Source organism: Manacus candei, unplaced genomic scaffold (genome assembly GCF_025592945.1).
Source record: "Manacus candei isolate 608988 ecotype Guabito, Panama unplaced genomic scaffold, ASM2559294v1 h1tg000015l, whole genome shotgun sequence".
NCBI classification, from domain to species: domain Eukaryota; kingdom Metazoa; phylum Chordata; class Aves; order Passeriformes; family Pipridae; genus Manacus; species Manacus candei.
This window is the reverse complement of record NW_026138063.1, coordinates 23954386-23968635: the sequence shown is the minus strand read 5'-3', so window position 1 is coordinate 23968635 and position 14250 is coordinate 23954386. Positions and strand designations below refer to the sequence as shown.

General features: G+C 41.5%; 1 protein-coding gene across 2 annotated transcripts in view; it reads left to right on the top strand.

Annotated features, from left to right (window-relative positions):
- WDR33 (WD repeat domain 33) overlaps positions 1-14250 on the top strand; it is a 68655-nt gene that overhangs the window by 47115 nt on the left and 7290 nt on the right. The window contains exons 8-19 of one of the 2 annotated variants that reach the window (XM_051782333.1): positions 2842-2968; positions 3522-3676; positions 3811-3889; positions 4404-4514; positions 5320-5414; positions 5622-5630; positions 6245-6331; positions 6576-6715; positions 7083-7235; positions 7603-8631; positions 12740-12842; positions 13094-13556. In XM_051782333.1, the coding sequence (XP_051638293.1) occupies positions 2842-2968; positions 3522-3676; positions 3811-3889; positions 4404-4514; positions 5320-5414; positions 5622-5630; positions 6245-6331; positions 6576-6715; positions 7083-7235; positions 7603-8631; positions 12740-12842; positions 13094-13556 (2551 nt within the window). Of the gene's footprint in view, positions 1-2841; positions 2969-3521; positions 3677-3810; positions 3890-4403; positions 4515-5319; positions 5415-5621; positions 6155-6244; positions 6332-6575; positions 6716-7082; positions 7236-7602; positions 8632-12739; positions 12843-13093; positions 13557-14250 lie in introns of those variants that run through there. The other variant, XM_051782330.1, reaches the window with a different exon arrangement.

Genomic DNA, 14250 nt, shown 5'->3' with positions numbered 1-14250 from the left:
GTACATCTATCAGCAGAAAAAAAGGAAAAGCAATATACAGTGTCAGTTACTTCAATTAAAAAAGAAATTTTAAAAGGTCTGATTAGATGATGCTGTTGAATTATTTCGGTTATGTAAATGTTCTGAGTTAGTTCATCCCTTGGGAATAGTTTATTTAAAGCATATTTGTTGTAGGGAAGAATTTATTTTCTCTTGAGAAAGCTTTAGGAACCAAGAGCTAAGTGTATGTAATGATCCCATTTCAAGTAGAGCTTTGTCTTAGAGGGCTCTCTTGAGGACAGAATAGATCACTTTGACAGATTACAAAGGAGGGTCCCAGTTTTCCCCCACTGTAGCCTTAATCCAGAGCACATGGTTGAAAGAGTGCTCTCTGCAGGAAATGCCAGTTACCTGTTTAATCATATATATGATTACATAACCATTACAATGGTTATGTTTTTAAATAGTAGAAGTTTCTTCTCGTCCTTGTGGTTAATATTAATATGCTGATGGCCAAAAGCTTTCTGATGAGTAGCCAGTGGTTTATCTGCTCTGGTTACAAGTTCTGAGTGTCCTGGCATCTTTTACTACCTTTCAGCTTTGTGGTCTGGGCCTAGTGGGTGGCAGCTTTCAAACCTGGCTCTCAGAAGCCCATCAGTGCTGTCTGTCACTGCCTCTCCCTTTTGAAGAAGTTGGAAGGGTGGGTGCTTCAATTGCTCCATTAAAGATTGCCCATTCTGAGCCTTTTAGGGTACGTACTTGGGCTGGCTTAACTCAGGTTAGGTCTTGGAAGAAGAGCCTAAACCAGGCCTTGCACAGGATGAGCTGTCCCCCAGGGATGGCCTTTCACCAGCATCACTCATTTTCTGGATGCACTCTTTCCCACAAACAGAGTAGCCCTGTGTCTCTCTGTGCTTTTCCATTCCTAATTGTCTTTATTTCGAGCAGCAAGGCCAATGTCGTTCCAGTCCACGTGGGAAGGGTTTTTTTATTGTTTTGCTGGGCATTGTTTATTTCATATTTATAATGGGACTGAAGTATTCTAGTCTGAACACATTTTCATACAGTTCAATCAATTATTAACTGTAATGGAATGTTTCTCTGTAAGGGCCTGGTTTTGCCCTTGAATTAAAATCCCTTGTCTTTCCCTGGGGACTGCAGGATAACAATTACCTACGGAATATCATCAGCTGGAAATCTTCAAGCATGAATTGCCCTCCACTATGGAGGGAGGAGCATTTTCTCTCTTACTACTGTCTGACTTGTCCCTTCCAGATAAACCCTTGGAAGCAAGGTTTGTTCAGCCTTCAGCTTCCTGTTTTAGTTGAGAGGGAGATTTAGTCAGAGCAAATCCAGACAGACAGTACCTCTGATTTCAGAGGAGCCAGAGAGAAGGGAAACATATCTTAGAGTGCCCCTCTATTGGTAGCACAGAGCACCCCAGCACATTGATGATTTTTGGAACCTGACATTCCTGCTCTTCCCTGAAACCCCACATATTCCAAGGTCAATTCTGCCTGCTGTGGCTGGGGGAGGAGAGTGGGGTTCTTTAATTCATATCATCAGTCAGTTCTTAAAGTTGTTTCCGTGTACTTACCAAAGTTGTGTTCATTTCTTTTTGGGTCAAGAACCTCTTGCCTGTCTGTCCTTTCCTCCAAGAGGAGGAAGTTTGCACTCACTTGATGGAGAGGGTTCTCTGTGTGTTAGCAATTTACTTTTATTTTAAGATACAAGTATATTGGTTATTCTAATTTGATTTTTCTGTGGCCTCAGAAAAATTTCAACTAATGCTACTTCTTAATGTCTTTTCAAAGTGAGATCTCTGTTAAGACAGCTTGTGCTGCTTAAAGCAGTCCGTGTGGGGGCTGTCTGACTTGATGGGAACCCTTTGTCTTTCCTGGAACACGCTCCCATTCTTCCATGCCATTTTATAACCTCTGTGCCTTCATGTTGCAGACAGCCCTTCCTTTCTCATCTTGCTTTTTTTCTTCAGTCACTGCATGCTGCCTCATTTTCTGAGATGGACTATAACTGTTGGCTTTCCCTTGAAGTGGGCTGGCTTGGAGAGAGATTGGAGAAAGAAATTATTGTTCATTTTTTCTTTTCTAAACCCCTATAGTTCAGCTCAGAAACCTCATTTTGTCATGCAGCAGGAATAGGTGCTTTCTTTGACAGATTTTTAGCTCATCTGAGCAGCACTGATTCTCTGTCAAGGTCAGTCAGTCAGTTTGAAAGGAAAGTATATCACAAGAGTTTTTCTCTCCTAACTCTTGAGCATTAGAAAAGCCTGAATCCTTCTGACCTGATAAAAGGTCACATCTCATAAGGTTTCTTTTCATGGTATACTAATTTAGTTTTCAGGTCTATTATTTAATTTCTTTGCTTATTTTCTGACAGGACAGCAAAAGGGTAGTACTGATAAGATAGGAAGAAATCTGGTTTTCATTTCTACAGTATTTCATAGAAAGTAAAGTGTCACAGTGTCATTTTCCCTCCCCACCTCCATACAAGTGCTTCATCAGTGTTACATTTAAAATATTGCCTAACTGTATAGGGCCAAAGCCTAAAGAACAGTTCCAATTTGAGCAGAAACTTCTTAGAGAATTTTTCTCTTGGTGAAGTGAGCTTGATTTGAGGCTGCAGTCCCAGGAGATGCTCGCAGCAATTACTGGGAAAAGAATGCAACGTAAATAACTTGGAAGAGTTTTTCTTTTGTTTGATTTTATGTTTTGTGACTTGTGCTCTGTGATGTTTTTCATTCAGTTTTACATTACAGTTATAAGATGTGCACCCTGTAATTTTTCAGTGTCTTTTCAGTGTCCGTAAAATCTCAAAATGAATGGTTTTTATCTTCTTTAACAGGGCATGGAGCAGATGTGAAATGTGTTGACTGGCATCCCACAAAGGGATTAGTTGTTTCAGGAAGTAAAGATAGCCAACAACCCATCAAGTTCTGGGATCCAAAGACTGGCCAGAGCCTTGCCACACTGTAAGTTCTTGCCCACAGACTTTTGAGTTGCTCAAATATAAGCTAACTTCATAAAATAATTTTTTTCTTAATTTTCTTCTTAACTCTTTTCCTAACATCTTTTCAGCCATACACAATTGCTTCAAACATAAAGCTAGTGCTTTAGCTTGCCAGAACATCTAGAGGTCAGATGAAGACAAGTCTGTACTTGGAAAATTGCGATTTCCATGTATTCCTTATTTAAATTTACTTTGTCCTTCTTTGTAGACCTCCTAGTCACACAGTTCTCATTCAGATTGAAATATGGAAAAACAAATGAGATGTTTCATCTGACTGATGAAAGCTTTCTTATGCTACAGTAGAAATATGCATAGTAACTGTCTCAGGGAGCACTACCAGTTGCTCTGAAGTACAAAAGACCAGGATCAAAGCACAGAAAGCCCCAGTGTTCTGCTTTAGTAGCCTGAACTCCTTTGTTATTGACCTGAATATTTGTGACCGGCAAAGTACACGTTTTTATCTGTGTCTGAAAAATAATTATTGGGGCAAACAATCTGCCTTTCTCTGCTTGCAGACATGCTCATAAAAACACAGTGATGGAGGTGAAACTGAATCTCAATGGCAACTGGCTGCTGACAGCTTCTCGTGACCACCTCTGTAAGCTCTTTGACATCCGTAACCTGAAAGAAGAACTGCAGGTCTTCAGGGGCCATAAGAAAGAGGCCACAGGTCAGAATTTGTTTTATTATGTGGACCGTTATCATTAAATTTGGATTAAAAATTAAAGCTTTTGAGGTCCTGATTTCCATTCATCAGAAATCCTGGTGTCATGGCTTCTGACTGTGGCTTACTTTGTGTTTCAGCTGTGGCCTGGCATCCTGTTCATGAAGGGCTGTTCGCCAGCGGAGGATCTGATGGGTCCTTGTTGTTCTGGCACGTTGGGTATGTGGCATTTTCATCAGCACATTGGAAACATGTTGGTCAGATGTGAAAGCTAAATAGAAAGTATCCTTTTCCCCTTCGAATCTGAATTTAACCTGCATGGTTATGGTACGGTTTTTCTCTGTACCTGAGAACTTTGTTAATGTGCTTCATTTATGAAGAGGTTTTCCTGTACAGGTGTGTTTTAAAGGATACAATTGCTTGCACAAAATCAGCCTTTTGTTGAGAGGGTGATGAATGGTCGAAGCTCCTAGTTTCTTAAAGCTTGTTCTGAGGTGCTGTAGTTATTTTGGTTTGAAATGTACAGTTAAAAATCCCTACATTATTGAATTGCCTATTAAAAACCACTGGGAACAATCAGTTCACCCAATAGAAAAATGACAGAGGCTTAAGTTTAACAAAATATGGGATAGGGGATGAACAACTGAATAACAGAAGTTTTGTATTGTAGCTGTAGCAGATATTCAGCTATGTATGACTGATTTTTTGTTTAATTTTTTTTTTTACACATCAGGGTTGAGAAGGAGGTTGGTGGAATGGAAATGGCCCATGAAGGAATGATCTGGAGCCTGGCATGGCATCCCCTCGGACACATTCTCTGTTCAGGCTCTAATGATCACACCAGGTAATTTCAAGTGTTTAAAGAAAAGGTCTAAGGGAATGTATGTACATTTAGAAACTAGAAAGTTGCCTGGCATCAGTGAACAGATAGATTGGGATGGTTCTAATACACAACCAGTTGCCAAAGCAGAGACACCAACTTATGTGAATGGGAAGGCTCTGACATTTTACATTACAGGGTAGAGTCTAACTTCTTGTCCTTCATCTAAGGAAGCCTTAAAAAATACTAGAATTTTGGGTTGTTGGAGCTCTGAAATCTCCTTAAGAAATTTTTAAAAAAGAATTATTGTAGTTTCTTGCTGAAGAAAATATTATCTCAACAGCAGTTTTTTCTGCAGATCATCTGCTGGTCGTGTCTGTCTTTTCACATTGCAAAACTCTTTGGAGGCTGTAGTTTGTGTATTTAGGTTGAACATGCTGTAAACATGGGGCATTTCATAAATGCAGTAAGGTTTTGTGTGGGAATGTGTGTTTTGTGCATATGAAGAGTATATTTGAGCAAGAAGGTTTTGGAATGGACTAGAAATATATTTGTTCAGGATCTGATGTTGATACCTTGTACTTATACCCATTATGCTTTGAAGCATCTTCTAACTTGTAATTATATAATTCATTATGATACTTGTAGGCTTTTTTATTTTTGGTTTGAACCTCACACCTAGTGTTCAGATCTAGAGCTGAACTTGATTTAGTAAAAGTTGAATCCTTATATAATCAAGATAGCACACTAAAAATCATAAAACTAATTAGATTAAAAGTTGTTAATGCTCTTGACCCTTTATTGAGATCATATAACTTCCTTTTGACAGCAAGTTTTGGACTAGAAATCGACCTGGAGATAAAATGCGAGATCGTTACAACTTGAACCTGCTGCCTGGGATGTCAGAGGATGGTGTGGAATATGGTAAGGCAATTTTCCTCCCTGTGGAAGGAAGAGGGTTGGGGTCAGGAACAGACCTAGGTCATTAGCTGACACTTGTGGGTAAGGTGAGGAAGCAGAATTATAGTATTGCTGACACCTAGTCAAAGATACCTTTTCATAAGGATGATTTTGCTCTCCATGTTATCAGTGATCACCATTGCAACAACGAGCTTTGTTCTGTTTCCACAGCTCCAGGAGGTAAGACCTGCTCTGTCAATCACAGGAAGGAGGTTTGGCTCTCCCTCTGGCAATATCTCCAGTTTACTTTGCTTCCTGAAAACTTCAGCTGTCTTCAAGACTCCCCACAGTCCTGAACTACAGCACGAAAAGCTTTCAAATTATTGAACTTCACTAAAATCTTCAAACTTTACTGCCCTCTTAAGGACTTATTTCAGTAATTTTAGGCTGCTCAGGGTGGGCCTCAGCCACTCATCTGTTTCTTCAGATTTTTGATTATTTGCTCTTTTGATGTGGGGAGTGTTAATTACAGTGCACTACTTTAATCCCATTTAAGTTTTAAGATATATAGATTTGTTATAACAAAAATGGGAATGGTTATGTGTTATACCCCAAATGTAACTTTCCTGAAAAGGCATAGTTTCTGACCTTTTGACGTGTGTTTATGAATCTGAATTTGCAGTTCTTTTTCTATCCTGTAATTCATGTATGGAACTAAAAAGTGATCCTCCAGTTGTAAAATGTGTATTTACTATTGGGCTGTGATACTAATGGTAACAGCATGTAAGAATCCAAAGGGATAAAATGGTAAAGAAAAATGTTCCAAGTATAACTATTTATTGTTTTTTCTCTAGATGATCTGGAACCCAACAGCCTGGCAGTTATTCCTGGCATGGGAATACCTGAACAATTGAAAATAGCCATGGAGCAGGAGCAGATGGGTAAGTAGTAGCTAAGGAGAAGCATTTTGCTGAGCAATCCAGATACTGTGTGACTTTTTTTTCATTCCTTTCGTATTCTTTGAGAGCACGGATGTTTTTTTCTGAAGTTCTGTGTTGTGGGTATTTCCTGTGTAAAGAAGGAGGAGCTGGAAACCTCTTGATCTCTTTTGCTAAATAAGCTGTAAAAATAATAAAGGATCCCTCTGTAAGCCTGCTCTGACTGTTTGTTTCCCTGGTGCCAAAGGGAAAGATGAGTCGAATGACATTGAAATGACAATCCCAGGACTGGATTGGGGAATGGAGGAAGTAATGCAAAAGGACCAAAAGAAAGTGCCACAGAAAAAAGTTCCCTATGCAAAACCAATACCAGCTCAGTTTCAGCAGGTGAGTACCTGATACACAGGGAACAAAATAATCTGTTATTTTCCCAACTTCAAAAGGTGTGTGGCTGTTGAAATGTTTTGAATTTCCAGTATCAGCACTTCTATATCAACACCCAGTGCCATTTATCACAGTAGCTAGTTTAATTACAATTTAAACATAAAAATACTTGGTTAAATCCCTTATGTCTTGTATCTACACCAGGAAAAAAGTTACAGGATGTGGAAGTTGTATTCAGCATTGGTTTTAGCTTCCAGGTATCCCACTATATCCATACTACACAGTGTTTCAGCACATCCTTTTTCAAGCAACAAAGTGTTGTATAAATGTTGTTCTGCATAATTAATCTTGTGTTTCCTAATTTTTATAGGCGTGGATGCAGAATAAAGTTCCTTTGCCTCCCCCACCTGAGCCATTGAATGATAGAAAGGAGGATATTAAGCTGGAGGAGAAAAAGAAATCCCAGGCAGAGATTGAGCAGGAAATGGCAGCACTTCAGTACACAAACCCACAGCTCTTGGAGGTTTGTGTGGAAACGCTTATTAGCAAATTTTCTTTAGTCCTCTGTGTGATAGATTTGGACTTCAGCACTAAAGTGAGCAGCTTCCTTTTGTAATGCTGTTTTCACCTTTTTGTAAAAAGACATCTAACTGATGAGGATTTTGCACTGAATGTGTGATGCTGGGAAACCTTCAGTGAGGCCCCCACATCTCATAACCAACACTGACCTGTGGGTCTCGTCAGTTAGTGATTTCTCTTTAGTTAGTTATTTCTGTTAACTACAAGAAAAGCATTTTTACTCCTGAGAAATGAAATGGCAGCTTCTGATTTTTAGTTGTAACATATTTCTGTGCTTATTTGATTTTCTGGGTCTCTTTTTTTTTGGACAGCAATTGAAAATTGAGAGACTTGCACAAAAGCAAGCAGAGCAAGTGCAGCCACCGCCCCCAGGAGGATCTCTCCATGGACCCCAGCCTTTCCCAGGGCAAGGCCCTATGTCACAGATGCCTCAAGGGTTTCAGCAGCCCCTTCCACCTCAGCAGATGCCAATGAATATGCCTCAGATGGGACCTTCTGGTCCACAAGGACAGTTCAGACCTCCGGGACCCCAAGGTCCATTACACCAAGGAGCTGGAGGTCCACAAGGGTTCATGGGACCACAAGGACCTCCAGGTCCCCAGGGGCCTCCACAAGGAATGCCACGGCCTCAGGATTTACATGGACATCAAGGAATGCAGAGACATCCAGGCCCCCATGGGCCAATGGGGCCTCCAGGTCCCCAGGGTAGCGCTGGCCCTCAAGGACACTTGGGGCCGCAGGGCCTGCCGGGCTCTCAGACTCATTTGGGACCGCAGGGTCCGCCTGGCCCTCAAGGTCACTTGGGTCCTCAAGGTCCCCCTGGAGGTCAAGGAATGCAGGGACCACCCGGTCCACGAGGAATGCAAGGGCCTCTTCCTCACGGCATGCAAGGAGCTCCCGGATCTCAAGGGATGCAGGGCCCTATATCCCAAGGACCTTTGATGGGACTTAATCCAAGAGGGATGCAGGGTCCACCAGGACCCAGAGATAACCAGGGACCTAATCCACAAGGGATGATGATGGGTCATCCACAAGAAATGAGAGGTCCTCATATGCAAAGTGGTTTACTAGGACATGGCCCCCAGGAGATGCGGGGCCTGCAGGGACCCCCGCCCCAAGGTACAATGTTGGGACCTCCACAAGAACTGCGTGGGCCACCCGGTCCTCAGGGCCAGCAGGGACCTCCACAAGGCTCCTTAGTGGGGCCTCAAGGAAACATGCAAGGACCTCAGGGACAGCCAAACCCTTCGAGGGGGCCTCACCCTTCTCAGGGCCCTCTGCCCTTCCAGCAGCAGAAAACGCCTCTGTTGGGTGACGGGCCTCGCCCCCCGTTCAATCAGGTACGTGCTGCTCTGTGGAACAAGAGGAGTGTTAAGAAGGTGGGAATGATGACTGTTACGTGGTAGGAACGCAGAGCAGGAGCTGAGGGGCTCTGGGTTGGGTATTCCTTGCAAGACTGAGGCCTCAGGAAAACTGAAGTGATAACGGAAATGGTTCTGTAGCTCGGAAGGCGCAGAGGTAGAAGGTGTCCCTTCCCATGGCAGGGGAAATAGGTGATCTTCCAGCCCAAACCATTCTGTGATTCCATGACAGTTAACTGTGGAAAAAGGACTATTGGGAATACTGTTACACAAGTCAATCTGCTGTGAAAATAGGTAACCTTAAGAGAAACTCAGGGGTTTTTAATTTAAAGACACTGAGCTGTCTTAAGCAGGGTATTTCCTGGGGAGTAGACAAGCATTAATAAAAGTTGAATTTAAACAAACTGAACATATGAAAAGTCATATGTATTAATTAAAGCATGTTATTGCCAACTCTGTTATCCAGAGTAGTTAATCTGAACTCTGGGATGGATTTACCATAGATGCTGACACACCTGGAATCAGCTTAGGTCTGGTTGCACTAAGTGCAAAGGGACACAGCTGTCCCATTCCCTGCCTTTAGCCACCTCTCTACTTCCTGGAGCACGAGTTCAGAGACAGCCTTTGACCTCTGTTAACTCCTTACTCCTACTGAGGAGCAGGAGAGGGAGCACAGGTACTGAGCAGGTTTGTGTAGGACTAGCCCAGGTCTGGTGTGATGAGCACTGAGCTAGAAGTGCTGAGCAGGGCCTGGGTGTGTGCTGACAGCCAAGGAGTTGTCCCTGTGCCCTGCTGCCTTGGCATCAGCTCCAGGAGGGTTCACCAGCTCAGCAAGGTACTAGGCATAGCTGACCTGGAATACTGGAGAGTGCTGCTTATAGGCACACCAGTTGATTCTGCAGGAGTCAAGTCAGGCTTTGATAAGTCTGGTTCAGCACCAGCTGCAGCCTGCTCTGTCCTCTCCAGCACCTTCCATTTTCTGCTCTACCACACAAAACACAGAGCTCTCCTTGGTTACTGGCTCTAACAAGTTCCTATTTGGATGGCACCAATTCTGTACTTTAAGTTCTCTCAACTGTCTTCAGTTGTTGGTGAAATTTGAAAGGGAAGTTCGGAAAAAAATTCTACCTAATTTTAAGAAAAGGTGTCTTTCAACCAGAATTGACTCTTTCAGACCTGTGCTCAGTAGTTTTCAGTCAAAGCTTTGGACATGTATGTACACATATAGTCCTTAGTGTGTACTCCAGTACCAGTCACAGTGAGAATGACATATTGAAATGAGCTTTAGCTCAGTGATTCCTTTTCAGATTGAGGCAGAGTAACCTGCAAATTGTGGGTTTATTTGACTATTTTTTCCTTACAAATCAATAATTCAGTAATTCCCTCCACAAGTCTGTTAATGTGCCACTATTGCTGAGATTTTTTAAAGGATCCAAGTTATGCAAATGAGCGTTGGTTCCACATCTATATAACTAAACCAGCACAGTGTTTCTCATTGCTGTCCCAGGGAGACTGATTTTTCTGCTTTGAGAATAATTACCATGTATATGGAGGGCTGTCCTTGTCTGCTAACACTGTTCAGAGTTCAGCAGGCTGCTCTTGGCAGGTGACTGGTTATTTTCAGTGAATACTGCTATCTGGAAGGCTTTTATAGGTACTAAAAAAATGACAAAGCAAGGTATTTTGACCATTTCTTCTTCCTTGTGCACCTTTAGTACGGTAGTGGCTTTTCAAAATTAACGTATTTTAAAATTCATAACGTCAGGTTTTGCTCCATTTTGCTTCTTTGTAACATGAATATAGCAGCAGTTCCTGTTTAAAAAGGCCCCATCCGTGGGTTTTTTTCTTTAAGTAGGCTTTAGCTTGTTTTGTGTTCTGAATTTGACATTTATCTTCTGTAACCTTGTACAAATCACTTGCCTTCCTTTTCAGTAGCAGAAGGGTGTGAATATCAGCTTTATCAAGGGCTTGTGACATTAATAAAGAACACTTAAAGATATTTCTAAGAGTTAATCTCTGTATAAGATATCACTATTACTGTACCTGCCATACACTGGAAGCAGAGGTTTTCTGGGGTACACAAGGCCATTTACAGCTTTTAGTAAGATATCTCTTTTTGAACTCTACTTTTCAGTTTCAAGCCCTGCTTGAGGCCTAGAATGCATTTAGAAAGGAAAATCAGGTGAAAATGCAGTGTTAGGGCTCTGTGTTCCCAGCTTGGCAAGAGCATGGTTTGTTTGAAATAAAGGTTTCTGCTAAACACTAAGGAAACTCATTTAGTGAGTGCTAAAAATACTGCTTTGCTTGAACACTAGTGGCATAAATGGAAGAAGTTCCACGATGTTTATTTTAAGTAAGCATATGCTAAGTATATGAGAAATCCTAGAACTCCAGCAAGGTTTTGGTTAGGAACAGCAGAGGGATCTTACCTAGTCAGGGGTTGATTTGTTCTGGACTCAAGTCAACAGTCAGTAACTAGGAAGGTATTTTTGGTTTGTCTGAGGTTTTTTATTTTGGCCATTTATTTTGCTTATTTTTTCAACATCCTAACAAAATAAATCAATACAGATATGATGTTTGTAGTATATATTTGTGTGCTTTCTTGCATTTATCACCTGTATTGCAGTTGAATATAAATGTTTAATTTAAAACCGTATTTCAAGATATGATGGCAAAAATGCAAAGAATGAACTTACTGCTTCTCTGCAAACAGAAAAAAAAGGTAGTGTTTCTCCAGAGCATGAAAATTATTTGATTCATGGAGAAGTTAAGCAGTCTAATTATGATACAGTGATGTGATGGAATACAGGTTTTTAAGTATTTCCAGACTACCTGAAGTCTGGAGGGGTTTTTACAAGTCAGTATGAAGGCCAGGTCTAAATCTTACATACCAGACATGTCTAGGAAAAAAATGTTACATGTTTAGGGGTTTCTGTTACTATTAAAAATATTACATCTTAGGGGTTTCTGGGAGGACTTTGTTTTTTTGGTGATGTCAACATAAGAAGGTTTTTTATAGCACTCCTGCAGATTGCAACTCTGTCTTGTTCACATTTTTACTTCTGGATCTCATAATTACAGTGTAAATATTGTACATGCCCCTTTTCAGTTCCAGTCAAGTACAAACCCCAAATGATGACTTTTTTCCAGGCCTTTGCTGTTTTAAGGCAGAATCAGACCATAGTCCAAACACAGTTTCCCAAACAGTGTCACCACAGTGGGTCCATCGTAAACTTGGTACCTTTCATGGGTCTGTGACAGCAGCTAAATTTCAAGAGCATTTTTTATCCTCTAAAATTCACACACAAAAAAGAGAGAAAGTAACAAAAGACACCTACATACTTTATTTTTTTCTTTGGGATCACATAACATACACAGACCTCTGCCCATTCTGCTGCTTCTGTTTGAGGAAGGAGGTGACTGTGGCTCCTGCCTTTAACCCTGTCAGTGCTGAAAACCCCCTTAACAACTTGGTACTTAGCCAAGAGTTAGCACTTTTTTTTAATCCTAAAATTAAAGAAAAAAAACTTCGCCAGCATGTTAAAAATGAAACTCATGTATTTCCATGTTAACAGCTTAGAGTTTTACAGGAAATGTTCTCTTGCAGCCCTGTTGTTGTCCCCCCATCCCAACATTCTTGATATTTATTTTTGTACATATAGTTTCTCTTTTTTGTTCATTATCAAAGGAAATCTTTGGTCTATGCAGCTCTTTAACTGCATATAAATCAGTGCCTGATATTTTTCAAACAAATATACACTGTTTCCTCATCTAGAGGAATAGAATATTCAATACATTCTTATAGAATATTCATACTGAGCCAGAATATGAGCTTTATTATCTTTGGTTGTTATAAGTAAAACATTAATCCTTGAAATGCTGTTTCCTATAAAATTATGTGTTTCTCAGTGACTGAAAGCATTACTGATATGAATGCCTGAAAAATGAGGCTGCAACCATTGGAACATGAGCTGTTTCTGTTGTATAACCTGTGCAGATGCAGTTTTTATGGAAAGAAAATTGGTTTGCACTCTTACAAAATGTTTAAACTACTCACACGTGGCTTTTCTCCTTAACTTGCTCACAGGACGGGCAGAACCCTGGTCCTCCTCCCCTGATACCAGGCCTGGGGCAGCAGGGAGGACAAGGTCGTCTCGGCCCTCACAACCAAGGACCTGGTCTTAACAAAGGTAATTAAATGTATTGTCTGTTCTCCTGCGAGTCAGTCTCCTAAAAGAGGGGCTGTCCCAGTGCAGTGCTTCCAGAGAGAAATGGCTGAGAGCTTCCATAGATGTGGGCTGGAATATAGGGGAAAAGTTTTCCCAGAAGTATTGGTTAGTGTGAAATGTATCATGTGCTTTGTAGAACTGTATGAACTAGAGCATCCTTGAGTATTTTAGAAAACGTTACAGAAAGCTGCTGTGATTTTTTTTTCCTGCAGGTGACACCCGTGGTCCCCCAAACCATCACCTGGGCCCGCTGTCCGACAGACGGCACGACCAGAACAGCGGCGGCCCCGAGCACGGGCCCGAGAGGGGCTTGTTCCGAGGGGGCCAGGAGTGGGGGGATGGCAGAGACAGCAGGGGCTTGCCAGACAGACGAGGGCCTCACCCCGATTTCCACGATGACTTCGATCGACCAGATGACTTCCGTGAAGATTTCCATCCAGATAAGAGATTTGGCCATCGCCTGCGGGAATTCGAGGGGAGAGGAGGCCCACCACTGCAGGATGAGAAATGGAGACGAGGTGGACCCGGGCCTCCCTTCCCTCCCGACCACAGGGAATTCGAGGGAGGCAGCTCAAACCGTGGACCTCCCGGTGCTTGGGAAGGACGGAGACCTTCAGATGACAGATATCCCCGGGATCCTGAGGATGCACGCTTCCGAGGAAGACGAGATGAGAGGTAAGAATAAATCTACTTCTCTTTCTTGGGTTAAAGGGTAAATGGAGGGAACTCTTTTTTCCTGGTTTCCTTTTCATTAAGGAGTCTATCTGTTTCAGATTTATAAACTGGAAACCAATAAGGAAATGAAAACTCTAATATACCTGAGTATAGAGTCCATAAAAATCATTCAGTAATAGAAGAAAACTTGACAAATGGTCATTGTACACAGCAGCTTCCGTGTCTGTAAACAGTAAGTAAAGAGAAGGGAGAAAGTTTGTAGAGAAGATCCAGTGACACAGGATGAAGATTTGAGACCGTTTTGATGAAAATTGAGAGGAGACATGAAGGTTAAAGTGACAAACTTTTGAACATTAGACGTGGATTTTGAGACTGTCTCCAGTCACAAACTACAGCATGAGACTGTAGGATGAGATGTAGAGACTGTAGGATGAGATGCAATGTCCCTGTAAGGAGCAGGAACGGTGATCCTACTGTTGGATAGAAGGGACAGAGCTACAGCATCTGTTGGACTGTCGAGACTATTTTCTTATGTGTTTGCTTGTAGAAATTTTATTTCTCTTTCTGACTTATTTCTTAATGCCAAGCGAAGAACTCAAAAATAATCTGATTTAGAGCAATGTTCATGTCATTGCTCACAATCTCCAAATAAATCACAAAGGGATGAATTTGCTTCTAGTTACCAGTTTAAATA